Source organism: Simochromis diagramma, unplaced genomic scaffold, assembly GCF_900408965.1.
Source record: "Simochromis diagramma unplaced genomic scaffold, fSimDia1.1 OVJJ01000753.1, whole genome shotgun sequence".
In the NCBI taxonomy this organism is placed as follows: Eukaryota; Metazoa; Chordata; class Actinopteri; order Cichliformes; family Cichlidae; genus Simochromis; species Simochromis diagramma.
The window spans coordinates 11,525,931-11,542,849 of NW_024387523.1; the positions used below are offsets into that span (position 1 = coordinate 11,525,931).

Genomic DNA, 16,919 nt, shown 5'->3' on the forward strand with positions numbered 1-16,919 from the left:
TGTGCATGTGTCAACTGACATTCACAAGTTTATGTTATCCACCAAGGGCCAGCGTGGTTATGGGCAGCAGAAATTGGTCCCACTAGAACTGCCATTACTCTTTGTTAACGATACAAACAGGAGCTTTGTATCCACCCCCTCTCTTTCCTACATCACTCCCTTGCCCTTAAGTTTTCTTCATTTTCTTTCACTTCTTGTGAAAGATTTTTTTTCTCCCTCTGCCTCCTTCTGTCCTTATCCCTTTCGTTTCTCTGTTTATCTACTGTTCTCCATCCATCCATCCTCCAGTCCCTCCTTCCCTTTTCCTCTCCTCGCCAGATGGTTATTGTATCACTGGGATGGCTGCGGAATCAAAGATGCAACTCTCTTTTTTTTTTCCTCCATCGCTCCTTCTCAGCCCCTCTCTTTCTCCCCAGTCTAATTTTAGTGTCTTCCCACTGCGGGGCCTTTAATGCCAGCTACCATATGGTAGCAGAGAGCAACTGGAGGTGTGGGGGAGCTTTTATAGGTGCGTCGAAGCACAGCTGCAACAATGCATGTCAGGGCTCAAGGTTTTTCATTACGCTAATGTTATACCGAGTCAATCCCACCAACTACCCACCCCCTCTCGAATTCACTCAACTCTTTTTTCCTTTTCTCTTAATGCTAAACCGCAAATTGGTTGGGATTCTTTACTGGAAGGAGGCAATCATAAACCACACAATGGCTGTGACGTGATGTGCTGGCGAGATGCGGGCCACACGATTCTTAAAAGATATGAATGCGTCTCAGCCTTCCACTTAAAGTTGTGCCATTTTTTAAAGTTCGCTCTTTGTTAGTTTTAGTTTTTCTTGCGTCAGATTCAAGTGTGAGTAGTGCTGCGAGACGGGGGAATAAACACATACAGCTGTGTGTGTGTGTGTATGAGAGCGAAGGAGAAGGAGAGAGTCTGTTGCGATAGGAAATAATTGAAATAGGGCAAAATAGACATGCAAAAAACGAAGTCACCTTTCTCTTATAACTGCAAATTATACAGAGAGAACAGAAAGTTGATGAAGTGCAGCACATCCTAAATGTGGCATATTCTGAATTGTTTTTTGGCACCGTTTGACAAAATGACAAAAGCAGTATTTGAACAATAAATCACCCCAAGTAGAATTTAGCTGTGGCTGCTGAACATTACTTGAAATGTGCCTTTTTCCCCCTTTTTTTTTTTGGTACAAGTGCAGATGTTGGTTAACATAAGTATGCGGAAGCAAATCGCCGCACTTTATCATATGAAAAATGATCCAGTCTCTTCAGTGGTCTGTATTTCTTGACTCAGTCTTTTTGTTAATGTATCCCACATCTCCTCTGGCAATTAGGATGACCTCTAATTAATATAAGATGAGTTCACCAGGGTCAAAGCAATTTATTTTATGCTCTCTCTCTTTTTTTTTCCTTTTTCCAGAGGGTAATTATGATCATAAACTATTAACGGACCATTAACTCGGGCAGGTAAAGCGAAGGCCAGCGGCTGGCATTTCTCTTACTGCAGCCAATTACTAGAGAGAGATTTTCATGTGATTACAACGTTAATACTACTAAACAAAACATGGCCCAGTTCAGGTAGTGTTACTTCTGTGTGCAGCTGCAGGAAACAGAAGAACAAAGGAGTGAAGACTGTGAGGAAGATTACAACAAAAAAAAACAAAAAGGAAAGGAACCACAAAAGAAGCAGGAGACTTGCGAGAGAGATTATGATAGTGAGGACAAAGCAAAGATTAACGGACCTAAAACTTGCAAAGATGGCCTCTCCAAAGGCTCTTGTGATGTGCCTCGCCAAAATAGCCCCCACTCTCATTCTAAGCCTGCTTGACGCAACACTTTCATCTTCTTGCCTCATAATGCACGCCATCAGATGTCTTTGAAGTCGATGTTCGCATACCTGCATGGCCCCGTAACTCCACACAAGAAAGTAGACCCCCTTGTTACAGTATGCCAAAGAGTTTGAAAATAGCTGCTGTGTTTTTTAAAATTTTATGCCACAGAGAGACTTTACGGCCGCTAATGCACTCTGGGTCTCAGAAAGCTGCGGTGGTTCAGGAATAATGAGCAAAGAGGGGTGAGATGGTATGGGAGAAATGGATCTCTTCTTACAATAAAGTGGTATTTGGAATAAAAATCTTATAAGACATTGGCTTTTATGTGTGATTCAGTTCTTTGTGTGGGATGGTAACATGTCGGGTGGTAGGACTGTGTGTTGTCTACATTTCCTGCGCATTAATATGATTACATTTACCTTTGTTACAACGTAAAGAACTCAGAGCATAGTGTTGCTGTAAGTCATAAGTGCCACTTTTATTACTTTTAGTACATTTTTATCTCTTTTTGCACCTCCAAAGTTTCAATATTGTGTTTCAGAGATAAGAAGTTTTAGTAAACAGTAACCAGCTCACAGTCTGAATGATTGTTCACCAAAGGAGACTTACCTGAAAATGTAATAGTCTTTATATATGTTGTGAGGCTGAAAGGCACGCACTGCTCACATTCTTGCACCTCCTTTGAGCTCTCAGGAAACAGTCATCAGCATTCTTGTGAATTTCCTGTAATAATCAAGTGTTGTTTCCTCCCGCAGGCCAACCTGCCGCTCCTTCAGAGGGAGCTGCTGCACTGTGCCAGGCTGGCCAAGCAGAACCCGGCTCAGTACCTGGCCCAGCATGAGCAGCTACTCCTGGACACCAGCACCACCTCCCCAGTAGACTCCTCAGAGCTCTTGCTGGATGTGAATGAGAACGGCAAAAGGAGGACACCAGACAGGTGGGTGACTCATAAAACCAGAACATCACTCTCAAATATTACTATTTCATCATTTTAAGTGTTTAATAAATCTTGATTTGGGTTGGAATTCTTAGAGGATAGCTGGAATTTGTGGGTAGAGCTTATACATTTACCAGCTCCTGGGATGAAACTTTTTTTTGCCCTCTATTGTTTGAGCTCATGCATAAATCCCTTTGAGGATGCCTGCATCCCCATGAGCCCCTGCATTACTCCACAGACACAAGCTGAGCCAACGCAAGGCAATAGTGTCATGTGCAAATGTATGTACGGGAAGCGTCTGCCAGTGCGCCACCGGGCCTCATGATGTGCTCCGTTGGACAGCTCAGCTCCTGGCTTCTGCTCTTAATGGGCCAGAACTGAGGAGAACATGAGATGGGAAAAGTAGACCTGGCTACACCCAGGCACACATGCGCAGGGAAAAAAGACGGAAGACAGCTGTGTCGTAATGAAAAGCATGAATAGATGTGTCACTGAATGTGTATGAAGCCCTCCGATTTGCGTGTTTTTGATTCCAAACTTATAGTTATTTCCACGCTTGCTCGGGTGTGTAAGTACAAAGTGTGTGCCTGTGTTTGTACGAGTCTCCACATCACTTCAACTCCCCCCACCCCAGCCAAATCATTACATCCGTTTGCTGTCACGGACTTTGGTAATGACTCAATGTTCCTTGCTCTAATGGACAAGCACTGAGACGTTCCATCCAGAAACACACAGCGCCGTAAAAAAAAGGGGGAAAAAGCTATCTTCCTCTCTGTCTGGCACAGAAAAAAATCTATCCAGACCAATGGTGTGTGTAAGTGCATGTTCAAGAATGTAGCTCATTTGCTGCCCCAGTAAAACAAATTTGAGGTGATAGAGCTGCGATATGAACAAACCATAAGATCAGACTATAAATCTAGAGTTTGGCTTTACACTCTTCTCTAATCAGAATAACAGAGGCTAACAAGCCTGCAGCAAAGTCTATTAGACATGCACAGACCCATACAGAACTGTTTTTTTGCACTGGAGTTTGTGAACATATCTGATCTGTTGTGGGAGCTGCAGACTACAATGTATGTATTGTTTTGTGAAATAAAGTCCCCAGGGGTCAGAATTTTTAATACAGGCAGGGGAGACGGAAGTGTACATTTTATATTTGCTGAGGGACAAAAATGCTGAATGTGATATTAATAATTCTCACCTCTCTTTTCCCCAAACACTCGGATATGCAGACTTTTTCTGTAATACCTGCACATTTGCAGGGCGTCTGGTGCATAGGGGAGTGAGCTTAGTAGAAAAGGTGCGCGTATAAATGTGAGAGGGAATATGCGGAAGGTGGGGGGGGAGTAGGCATCTGTATTCAGTGTGAAAACGCAGTCTTTGTGTGAATGCGTGTGTCTGTGTTTGTGCACGATTCTGGATCCAGCGTGAACGTGTGAGCGTGCTTTGTGTGTACGTGTGTGTGGTGTATGTGTGTGTGTGTGTGTGTCTCTGCGTGAGCGTGTGTGTGCCTAGGGAGATGGGCTGATAACACATACAGATGAGGCTCCAGCACCAATATGGCTGGCTAAGCACCTCTGGTTTCTGCTTACCCTGCTCTGCATTCCCACTTATTGGAGCCTGTGTCAGAATATTGGAATTTGAATGAGAATTCTTAATTACAGACAACAATGCACTATCAATGCATTCTGATTAATACCATCGCCTGCAGAAAACAGACCAGGAAAATTAGAGTATAGCCTTAGATACTGTGTATGCTCAAAAAGCCAATATTTAAATATCGTCTGAGAGTACAGTATTACTGATGATCGTACTCTAATAGCAATGCCTCCATGCACATTACATTTTAGTGCATTTCCAGAATATTAATTCCATCTGTGGCATACAGCATAATCATACACAACAGGCTATTTCTTCCTTCCAAAAGAAATCTAGTCAGCAAATAATATTCCTGCATTGTTTCAAATTTAAAGTTAAATAAACATATTAAAAATATAAATTGGTGCCTTTTAATCGCATCACCGTAAAGAAATTTTTAACTGTATTCAAAAATAAGCGCGCAAATTACCACGTGTGTATCGTTTAACAGGGCGTGCACACCGGGGTATTGCACAGGTGACTGTAAATGTGTTCACAGGCGTATACTTTAGTGCCTGTAGATATAAATATTGTTGCAGTAGCAAGGCTGGGCAGAAAAGAGTGGGGGGGGGTGGGGGGTGGATGGATGAGTCGAGGGAGACGGAGAGATGGACGAATGCAAGGGAAAGAGCATATGGAGAGCTGTGGATGAGCATTAGGAGCCCATAAAAACAGCTCATTAAGAAGTTCAATCTGTTCATCGGAGAGAGAGGGAGATGGGAACGGAGAGGAGAGAGGCAGACAGAGAGAGAGAGAGAGGAAACTGGTGGACTGCAGATAGCGGGGGAGGTTGGCAAGTTGTAACTGTGAAGTGACAAAAGTGAGAACACACACACAAAGGCATACAGAGCACACGTGTGAGAGCGTGCTCACACAATAACACACCTGGCCACATTAATCTTTGGAAGCAGGCTAACAAAAATCCACCTGATCCCCTGAAAACTACTTGTGTGAGTATGTATGCAAGCATGCGAGCACACACATTCAGGCTTATTTGTGTGTGTGTGTGTGTGTGTCTGTGAATAGACATGTTTTCAATAAAAAAATTCCAAAAGGAATCCAGGAAAAGTAGCCTTTCATTGCAAGTGCTTTGTCTGGTAGGTTGGACTCAAATATTTCCAACAGCACAAGGGGGCGGACCAGTTGTTGTACTGATATGCTTCAGGTCTGGCTCTTGTATGAAATAACTGTAACAAACACATTTTGTATCACTTATTTTTACAAAATAGGTGTGATGTAAATATCACACTGATTTGTTCCTGTGTCGTCCGCTCTCCTCTCTTTTATTTCCTTTTTTCCCAATCCAATGCACCTCAGGAAGCCTTTTGTTATCTGCAGAGCTGTCACTAGAAATTGTTCGAGCTTGGTAATAATGGCAAAGATTTATGCCAGCTTTGGCCCTGTATTCTGTCTAAAATATTAAAACGAGTGAAAAATGTTGCCGGTACTAAAAAAAAAAAGAAACTAAGAAAAAAATTATGACCTTATTAAATAAGGAAATTATCCCACGTCACTGTTTGAAAGAGTCTAAGCAACAACGACAGCCACATTACTCATTTGTCTGCGTCTCCACTCAGAACCAAAGAGAACGGCTTTGAACGAGACAGCGCTCTGCATCCGGACGTTCACCCCAGCAAACGGCCCTGCACTATAAGTCCTGCCCAGCGTTTCAGCCCATCCAATGGACTCTCCTACCAACCCAATGGTCTGCCTCACCCAGGCCCACTCCCTCCACAGCACTACAGGCTAGACGACATGGCCATTGCCCATCACTACCGCGACACCTACAGACACCCAGCGTCTAATCACCGAGAGATCCGGGAGAGAGCAAGGCCCATTGGTGAGGATACTGAGGATTACATTTGTGTACACGACTGTATATCTCAGAGCACAAGATCACTTTACATACATTTCACCGGTTTCTCATATCTTTATAGTCCACTGAGATGAATAACTATTAAAATAATCAATCAGATTATCATTATAATCAGTGAGACTCAGAAGCCACAGACGTCATAAAAAGTGAGATACATTAACACTCCGCAGACGCACATTTAGATGTGAGATCATCATATTAGATCCTTTTTTCTTTTTGCATAAAGCTGGCCTTGATGAAGCTGTGATAATGACTTGGGCTCTATTTTAAAAATAGGAGACACATTTAGCATGTCTCACCTTGTGATGGATGTTTACTGGAGGAGAAGCTCAGTCATCTGAGTCCTGCCCTCGGGGTGGGAGAGCGATATGGAGATAGCAGAGAAAAGGGGGAGTGTGGGAGCAGGGAAAAGAAATGAATAGAGAAAGAGTGCCAAACTGAATTCAAATGAAAAGGGGAGCAAGGGCTTGATGGAGTAATTGATTGTGTCATGCTGAGTTGCTGTTTGTTTATCTGTCCATCTATTTGTCTATCTTTCATCCTTGCAGGTATGCATGCAGGCACCAGGCAGGAGGAAGTGATTGACCACAGGCTGACAGACAGAGAATGGGCTGAGGAGTGGAAGCACCTTGACCATGTAAGAAAAGTAATAACAATTTTATTACTATACTCTACAGTTTTGTCTTTGTAAGTTTTCTGAGTATCAGTTCGTATGAAATTGTTATCTAGCAGATCTTGTGGCGAGTCTTTCTTAAAGTTTGGATGCTTTTAAGTTTCTTTATGAGCTCAGTCAAAATGATGTTTGAAATTACATGTATGTGACGAACCCTACCCTTGACAAAGACACCTTCTTTGAATTCAAATCAGCCCATTCATCCTGTCTATGTGTAAACTCAGCGCTGTGTCTGCTCCCTGTCACCTCCAGCTGCTCAACTGTATCATGGACATGGTGGAAAAAACAAGGCGCTCACTGACGGTACTGCGGCGGTGCCAGGAGGCTGACCGTGAAGAGCTCAACTACTGGATCCGACGATACAGCGATGCCGAGGAGCAGAAGAAAGGCGCTGTTAGTGGGCAGTCAAGGCAGCAGAGCCCTGCAGCACAAGAAAACACAACTTCAGGTATGGATCCACTTACATGCTAGAAGTATTATTGTTAAATTATAATTAATATGCATGTCTGCCGGTTTTAAGCTTGTTGTTCATCTTTTAAGACTACTGATTTTCAGTTTTTCGGTGTAATCTGTGCAACTTTAATTGTTCTTTAAAGGTATCTATATTAAATACAGACTCTAAAGGTGTCAGCTGATGTGCATTACCTTGCAGTCTGTTAGGTCTCTTAAAGCAAGGATTATACTCTGCAACCTTCTGAGAGGGTTTGTGCAGGGTTTTTGTGACCACACAGACTTATCTGTGGAGAATTTATATGACAATGTGCCAACTAGGCATGTGCCCAGCCAGGAGACTTCAAAGAAGTAAAACAGAAGTGACTGTTGGGTCTCCAGATGTCCCTGTCTGCAATGGAATATAGCCGAGGCTTAAGGCTCGGAAGTTTTTAAACCACTATTAAAGAAGCTCAAATCTGAAATGAGTCCAAAATTAATTATTATTAGCTGTAAGATCTTTGTTGTATTTTATGAATTAATAATATTGAGTGTGGAGTCCCCCAGAGTTCAAATCTAGGCCCCCTATTTTTACATTAAATATGTGTACACTGGCTGATAATAAGTCAGTTTCATTGCACTGGTCTCAAAAAGTCCTTTGGAACATAAAAAAAAGCCAAAATGTTACATATTTCACAGTTTTGTGTACTATGCCATTGATGGATCTCTGGTTACCACGTCTGTATGTTTGTGTCTTTCCAGAAATTCACCGGGAGCTCCTGCACCGGCCTGTCTCTGGCTACGTCCCTGAAGAGATCTGGAAAAAAGCTGGTGAGCAGCACTCCCATGTCTCTGATCAGTGCACGTAAACACAGTTCCTCTATTTTTCCCCTAATCTGTCTGAAGGCTTTATCCTTTATGGACTCGAGGCCATGTTTAGGTAGATGAACGAGAAAGGCTCCTTTAAACCTGCTCTCTCCCCTTTTCATCCCAGTGTAGTCTATTGTCTGCAACACAAAACCTTGCTAGCATTAAAGTCAGGTTATCTATATCTGATTCTGTAGGAAGTTTCATCACTACGCACTGCACACTCACAATATGATGTCAGGCCTTACAAGGATTTTATTGCAGTCAAATAAGGGACATAAGGAGCTTTTACAGCTGGCCCAGTGGTCTCCTGTCAAAAGTGGCAAGATTTGGTTTCAATTTGCTTTTGGCAGTTTTTTTATCCCCTTAATGAGAGACACTGCAGCTATTCTACTTAACAGTTTAGAAACTCCTTAATGTTTTAATAACCCGAGTAAAATCAGCACTTGCATTCATTTTTTATAGCTTATACAAACAGCATTGTGTCACTGTTATCACTCTGAAAACCTGAGGGTTCACTCTTTGAGGTTTTGTATTCTCCACCAGTGATACAGTATATCTGCCTTTTAAACCCCCTGGAGAAAAGAAATTGTCCCCTTGCTTGACCAAGCATGATGTGTGAGATACTCAGAACAAGTAATATGCATTTAAATTGAATTGAGTATCACCATCGGGACTCTGCCTCCTCTCCAGTACTCTCTTTCCCCTCACCAGCTTTGATCGATCTTCCATCTAAGGCATTTGGTGTGTAATCACAATTCCATGCACAAGGCATATATCACAAGGCACCGGGGCAATTTCCATGACTTCAAGCAGCATAGTAGGTTAAAGACAAAAGCACCCTGGTTTAAAAATTCGCCTCAATCACAGTGGAGAGAAAATGTTTCTGTCTTTATAAAAGCATGCAGTCGGTCTGATATCGAAAACAGATTTTACATTTTTAACGCCGGTGTAATATGTACTAAGAAAGCGAAGCATATTTGTCAGGCATAAAGCTGTATTTTATCTTTTGTCTGTCGGATAAAAGGGGCCTCTTACTTTTCACTCTATTTGCCTTATCCTCAGTATTTTCTGTTATCCATTTCATTCATATTCTGGTTTAGGAGAGACTGATTTAAATGTGACCCGGGGAGGATTGCAAAATAGGATTTTTAACACAATGGAGTGCAGCGGCGAATACATCTGTTTGAAATGGGCAAAATGTTTACAGTTGGTGATAAATATTCAAGCACCTTGCACGGTGTCCTACCGGTTTCCCACTTCCCCTCACCACATGGGCCTCTGGGATCACAATGGAAATGCATAATTTAAATATAAATTGCCTGATTTGCATACACAATTAGTCAAGTTACAGGCTTGATGGGAGCAAACAAAAAAGCCCTCCTTTTGCTTTGACGTTCTGTAGGAATTCCACCGCTTAACACCCACGCGGAAGGTTATTCATTCCTCAAAACAAGGATAAAATAACATATTGCTCCGGCTGAAAAGCACGTTTTGTGAGTGATTACCTGCGATTAATCAACTCGTGTTCTCGTGAGAATATCCTCGGGATATTCTTTTCCAAATTATAATATATAAGATCAAGATCTTCCAGGAACATTGAACTTTACATTAATATGTCACACACTGATGTAAATATGCCTATTTAGACATTTAAAAGGTTCTTAAAAAGAAATTAATCAGTGTTTGAACTAAATCGTAATAGTTTCATTAAATCAGCTGACGAGTGTCCCCGTTATCCTGTCAGCCTACAACATTTAGACTTGATGTGCTCGTAAATCTCGTCAGATATTAAATAAATGATAAAATAATAATGTTAAATATTCTAAGCTGAAAGTTGGCCTTGAAATATAAAATAAACATGAATAGTTAAAGTAGTTTTCTTTGCCGTGTGAAATAATCCATTGCAGATTTTGTTTTCTAGTTTGCATCTTCTAGATGTGTTAAAACAGTGAAGCAAGTTTAGATATAGTGTGCATTTAAAACATGCATGTTTGGACTGATGGAGTAATTGAATTCATCTGTAGCAGGAGAAATTTTTTTTTTTGTTGTTGTAATTTGTTGCTTGGTTTGATTCTCCCATAAATAAATACAGACAGCAGGAGAGCTGAGTAGCGAAAACATTTGTGTGCAGTTGAGTTTAGCACGCGCTGCGGACTTAAACACACATCAAGACGAGCTCAGCCTGCAGCTCATTGAACGCGCTTTAGCTAGGAGAGAGCGCAAGAGAGGTTTTCTACTGAGATGTTTTGCAGACTCCCATTGGTTGTTAAAGTGGGAGTGAGTTGCAGTCTCTGCTGTTGCCACATTTTGAGATATTGCTGTGGAGTCAGCCCTTATGGGTCTCTTGCAGTTGCCTGTCTTGCTGCCTCAGAAGCTGAGCATCTGACTGAAAGCATAACAGGAAAAAAAAAGCTTCTAGCCAGAATATGAAAACTGCTCATCCACGCAACTTCAGACTCAGCACTGCTCTCTCCTGAAGTAGACGGGATGAACGACTGGAGAGCAGAACGAAAACCTGATAGAGACACAAACAAGCACAATGAGACCGTGAATATGCTAAAGGGTTGTTTAGAATGGCATATAGCAATTTGGAATCAGCAGCAGCGAGTATGTTATTCCTGTTTAAAAAACGATGGTGTACTCATACTGAAAATACAGTCCAGTGAAAAATGCACGCGCTACATTGCAGGTACGGGAGGCTTGACTTCCTCTGTCTCCACACTCTTTCCAGAAGAGGCTGTGAATGAGGTGAAGCGGCAGGCCATGTCAGAGCTGCAGAAAGCCGTGTCAGAGGCCGAGCGCAAGGCTCACGAAATGATCAGCAGCGAGCGGGCCAAGATGGAGCGAACAGTGGCCGAAGCCAAGCGCCAGGCAGCCGAAGAGGCGCTCTCCATTATCAACCAGCAGGAGGATTCCAGCGAGGTAGAAGCGAATGTACACATTCTCAGTCTTTCATCATCAGTGTCATTATCAGCTTTTTGTGTCTGGCTTTTGATGCAAGCTGTGGTGGATTATACAGATGCTCTGGTTTTTTTATTACTATTTTAGAAAAAATATTACATAGTGCACATTTTTGTAAAACCTGATTATCCACCCCTTATGTGTTAGTGCATATGGAAGAGCAAAATGAAGTAAGGCAAGGATAATGAAGCACCTATTACCCCCGAGTAGCTACTTTACAGTGCTTGGAAGGGTGTTACCATTTGAGCTGAGAGGAAATAAGTAAAAGCATTTGGTAATCTCCATTAGAGACCTGAAAGTTTAATCATTTAACTGAGAGGGAACTCTGCCGTTCATCTGACATTAATTGCAGGAGCGATGTTTGTAACAGAGAAGCGCCCCAGAGGAGAACTTTCAGAGGTTGTTTATAACTTTGTTCTCCTCTTTCCTCTGGCTATGCAGGCGCCCTGACATGCTCTCCTTGCGGTTTCCAAGATATATAAGTGGCCCTAAGTGTAACAAGAGATTTTTTTTTATCTGTCTGTGGTTTGGGTCAGGCTTAAGTGCCAAGCATAGAAGTAGAGGCTTGTTTCATGGTATCCTGTGTGGTGTACCACTTTCTGCTGCTAATCTTCACGTTGTATTTGCTAGTTCCCAGTTTAATGTGGAATTTTCTTTACTTTTGGTCACAATGTGTGATTAGATTTTCATGTGAAAAGAGCATTAAACCATTACAAATTGGTTTTTGTCTGACTGCTACTTTTTGGGGTTATTTGACTTTGTCTCTTTCTGTCCGTCAGAGCTGCTGGAACTGCGGACGCAAGGCCAGTGAGACATGCAGCGGCTGCAACACGGCACGCTACTGCGGCTCCTTCTGCCAGCATAAAGACTGGGAGAAGCATCACCATGTGTGCGGTCAGACCCTGCAGGCTCAGCAGCAGCAGCAGGCCAGCCAGCAGCAGGGAGGGGTTCCGGGTTCAGAGACCCCCGCTCCCATCAGCTCCTCCGCTTGCACCCCAAGCAGCGGGACCGGGAGTCCGGCTGCTACCCCCCCTGCTGCCACCCCTCGCTCATCCACCCCTAGCACCCCGTCCTCCTCTGCCCTTGATGGCACACCACGCTAAGAAACTCACACAGAGGTAGGAGGCAAAGGCTTCCCAGATGTAACAGCCAGCCCACAACCCGACAACTACCGTGGCTGTCTACATTGCCCTGCAAAGATGCTTAGATACTAGAATGAGACGGCAATACTTCTGGCTATCTTGCAGCGTAGTCATAGAAGGAGGAAGTCCATAATCAGGTCATATTGACTTGCCATGACTTTAAAGAAACACAAAGATATTCTTTGTTTTGAATGAATGAATTTAAAAGTTGACATTCTTTTACTGTTACACTTGCTATTCTTGTTGACTGTTTGTCCTTGTACCTGTTGTTGTTAAAGTTGTCGTCATTGTAGCTTATCTTATTTTCCCCTGTAAATATGAAGAGACTGATCAGAGATAGCCGTGAACTCAAGACAAGTATATCTGACCTGCCCTTTTCAAACGTTTTTATTTTTCATCCTGGAGTCAGTGGTTATTTCCTTCCTGTACACGAGACTAGTCAACCTCAGACATTTATCAAACAGCATATCACGGGGAATGTAACTGTCTCAGAGAAAACTTTGGGATAAGAGAGATATTAGATTTAAAAATCCTGAAAGACACACAGAAGGATGAATAAGCATGTTCGCTGCCTGGAGAGGGGAGAGGGGATGGACTGAATCTCCGGCCCACAGACCGCCACGAAACGGGCAGATGTGCAGCAGATTTCCAGCTGTTCAACCGATGTTATTTCCCTCTCACTTGTAATAATATCCAGGTCAGTGGTCTGGGAAATACAAATCCATTTCTCTGATGTAAAAGGAAGAATTCTTGGATAAGATACAAAAACCTTGCCCACTGCACACTTGGAGGACGGACCAAATACAACTCGATCGCTCGGTGGGTCACAGACGCTCTCAAACAGGAAGTGAAGTCATCAACCCACTGGCAAGACTGTCAAATGACCTCGACAGCAGGCTCGGGAAACATAGACTCGCCCCAGACAACCTCCCCTCCTATCTCGACTCTGACAACATTTTTCATCTTTCTTCACATTCTTACTCGTTTTCTGTAGATGTCATGGTGTTTAAGACTTCTGTCCTGTGGTGTCACCAATGGTTATTTATTGTATATGTGTTGGACAATTGTGACAATGCATAGTACTTCAACCAGTCACAACTCTAAGTCCTTCATAACTCTTTCTCTCTAGCTGGTGCAAAAAGAGATAAAAAAAAAAAAAAGAAGTGTTATCTTTTCTTTTTTTTCTTCCCCAAGCTGCTTCTTTTCTATTCTGTGTATAAGTGGTAGATTCCTTGTAGTTCTATAAGTTTTCCTTCCCTACGTCCTCAAGAAAAGACACAAGCTATATCTCAGAGCTGCTACTTGAGTCCGACCCAGATCTTTTCTGAGAACTAGCATGTTGCGCGGAATGCTAACCTAAATGTTTTGTAAAAGGGACATACATAAATGTATTTGCACTGTCACAGAGGTTATCTCGGCATGCTTCTTTTCAGCATACTTGTGTTGTCGGTATAGAGCCATAACTCATCAAGTCATTTTGTATGTAGTATTAGCATCTTCTATTCTCACTTTCTCTGGATGGGAGGAGATGGAAAAACGTAAACCACCAAACCCATTCCGTTTTTCTTTTTCTCTTTTTTTCAGTTTTGTTTTTTTTTACTCTGCGTGCTAAGAAGAGCAGCCATAACGTCTTTTTTTTTTTTCGTTGTTGTTGTTTAAATAGTTACAACAGTGCATGCACATTACTGAACGTTTGTTAAATATTTGTTATTTTTTAGAAAAAACTGAAAAAACAACCAAAAAAATTATAATAATAATTTTTAAAAAACAATACAAAAAAAAAATATTCTAACAAACTAACTTTCCAAATGCAGAGGTGTAGACTCCGATTGACAGCTTTAACACTGCAAAGCACCAGGTAACACGCAGTATTAACACAAGAGTTAAACATAAAAACACCAAAAACAGCCAAAGACTGACACCAAGGACCAAAATCCTGATTTAAACGATTTTTGAAAAGAGGTTTGTCCACTCAGACATTCGGGCATTCGTTTCTCCAGCTTTTGTTCATATTTCCATGAACAAAAAGAAAAAGGATTCATTTATCTTTACCGTATTCTGGAAACCACGAGCACTCGTCTCACATGTGGAATAAGAAGGTGTGAATTGACCCCGATGAGCGTGCAGAGCGGAGATACACTTTAACTGCAGCAATAATAGCTAATGTGACACAAACGCAACTTCTGAAACCATTTTTGAAGCGATTCTCGAGATTTCTTTCCTTTTTTTTACACATTTTTTCATTACACAACTGTCAGATTCAGTGCCCATTTCAGCTTTAAGCAGTTAAGTTTTTGATTCGCAGAGGTAAATGTGAGACTGGGCTTTCACACCAACGCCATTGTACTGTATTTATTTATTTATATCATTTGGGTTAATCCATCGCAATTTTGTCGAAAACCTTTAGCGTAAATCAGACAAACCTCTCAATCGCAGTACGAGAGCACTTACCCCGACACTCACCCCAAACACCTTGGTGCTACACAGAAGCGCGTTACAAATTCTGACCTCAAGGAACAAGTGGAGGCCCACAAAGGTTTCGGGGCAGTTTGCTCCCTCTGTACTTCCTCATCTCTCCCTCCTTGTCTAACTACAACATACACTTGCATTCTTGACTTTAAAGGGTTAAACAATCCAAAAAGGTGTCTGACACCCTACTAGCGACTTCTCAGAAGCTGTGAAGAAACAGCCAAGCTGTTTTAACACTAGTGTATTTAAAGGTATACAACAAATAATGTATGTGTTCATAATTTTCAGGGCAAAATCTGGGTTTAAAAAGAAAAAAAAGAGAAAAAAAAGTTAGGAAACACGATCATTCAATGATGCTTTGAGAAGCGTTATTGTTATTTTTTTTCTTTCTTTCTTCCCTCCTCTATGTGTGTTTTGCTACAAATTCCTCGGTGGCAAACAAGTCTCACTCTACCTCTTACAGCACGATAAGAGCATCAGTCACGGCGCTGATACTGGTCTAGTCGAAACCAAATGGGCACAAGAGAACAGGAAAATATAAAACCCAAAGTCGAAGCTCATACAGCTGCAAAACCATATCACTACTTGGTAACAATGCAGACCTCATAAATAAATGAAACCTAAATAGAAATGAGAAAAAAAAACAGAAAAAAAAACTTTTGTTATGTTCCTTTATGCCTGTGGCATTTCTAGAGTACATCAAGAGTTTGAATTGTTTGAACAGATTTGAGAAAATTGTGCTAATTTTAAAGAAAAGTGTTGTCGATTCCCATCTCGACGGCACAAGCTAAGGTCACAGATAAGAAATGTTTCTCTTGCTCTTTTTTCTTCCCTGTTTCCCCACCGCCTTTTCTCCTCTTTTTATATTGTTTTTTTCTCTGTTGTTAAGACATGCGGAAGTGCTTGTCGATTTGTCAGCTGGGGGAATATACAAAAGGTCAATCTTGGAAAAGAAAAAAAAATTTGAGGCTATGAGTTTAGGCATGCCTGTTTTTCACAATGGGGGGAAACGTTATTTAAATTTCCTACTTAACATGAAACAATAGGGAAATGGAGGGGCCGACAGCAAACAGCAAGGCCGTAGCATTAATTTGGGGGGGAAGGAGTTGAACTTCAGGGGTGGGAGGGTTTTTCCGTTCTCTTGAGAAAATTTATTGTGAAAAAAAAACAGAGCTCAAATAATTTGAAGTTGTTGTGCAATACTTAATTAAGACATGAAAACCACAGGTTAGTGGTAGGCTGACGCTAAGCGGTCTTTCCATCGCTTACTGTCAGTGTCCTCTAGAGAGCTTTCCAGTCTACTATGTCAGAACTGTGGTTTCTTGTTGATTTTATTTCTTTTTTTTGTTTCTTAATTTTAATTCTTTTCTTTTTTTGGGCTGTAAACTATGGTCTGTCAGTCTGTGAAACTTTGCAGTATAATTCTGGTATTGTTGTTCTTTACGGTGTAATAAATATGTTAATTCCTGCCCAGAGAATTCAGAGTTGTGTTATTTCATTACAGCGGCAAGCCTAAAGGGGCGTCCACGCAGGAAGCAATATTTTCAGTGGCGTGGCGGCCACAGACAAAAAGTCAACGACATTAGGCGACTTTAACGGGTGAAATCACAGCTGCCGGTGCGAAGTTAAACTTTTCTCTGAAGCAGCTGCCAGTGAGCGTGAAGGATGCCACTGCTTGACACATTGCAAGGTGATAACTCCATCAGAGGGTTACCTAGACGATCAGAGCCTGGAGTATCCATTAGTGACTGATTGTCAGCATCACAAAGAGAAAATCGTTTCCTGTGTGGACATCTCCTTAAAGCCAGCTTTAACAAGCATTTTTTGTTGTTGTTAAAACAGCTGGTCTCCATAATGATGACCTTATCTTGGAGTAAGAAGTAGACCTTTGACATTTGAAAGAAGCAGACATTTAGATCCATTGTTCCTGTTGTGTAGTGCCTGACAAACAGCACCATACAACAAATTAAATTCCTGTCCACTGCTGTTTCCACAGGTCGTGCACTTCTTGATTTTGTAACCCAGCTGGGTTTTTAGCCACAGCAGGGTTGAAGACAGAAGTGTAGGATCATGTCGGAGTACA

General features: G+C 41.8%; 1 protein-coding gene across 5 annotated transcripts in view; it reads left to right on the top strand.

Moving 5' to 3' along the window:
* The window catches only part of runx1t1 (RUNX1 partner transcriptional co-repressor 1), a 56,992-nt gene extending 40,678 nt beyond the window's left edge, over positions 1-16,314 (top strand). For 2 of the 5 annotated variants that reach the window (XM_040020607.1, XM_040020611.1), the window contains exons 5-11: positions 2,597-2,778; positions 5,994-6,256; positions 6,841-6,938; positions 7,218-7,413; positions 8,157-8,225; positions 10,954-11,186; positions 12,005-16,314. In XM_040020607.1, the coding sequence (XP_039876541.1) occupies positions 2,597-2,778; positions 5,994-6,256; positions 6,841-6,938; positions 7,218-7,413; positions 8,157-8,225; positions 10,954-11,186; positions 12,005-12,328 (1,365 nt within the window). In that variant the 3' untranslated portion in view covers positions 12,329-16,314. The remainder of the gene's footprint in view (positions 1-2,596; positions 2,779-5,993; positions 6,257-6,840; positions 6,939-7,217; positions 7,414-8,156; positions 8,226-10,953; positions 11,187-12,004) is intronic. The other 3 variants (XM_040020608.1, XM_040020609.1, XM_040020610.1) reach the window with 3 other exon arrangements.
* Positions 16,315-16,919: the final 605 nt, after the last annotated feature.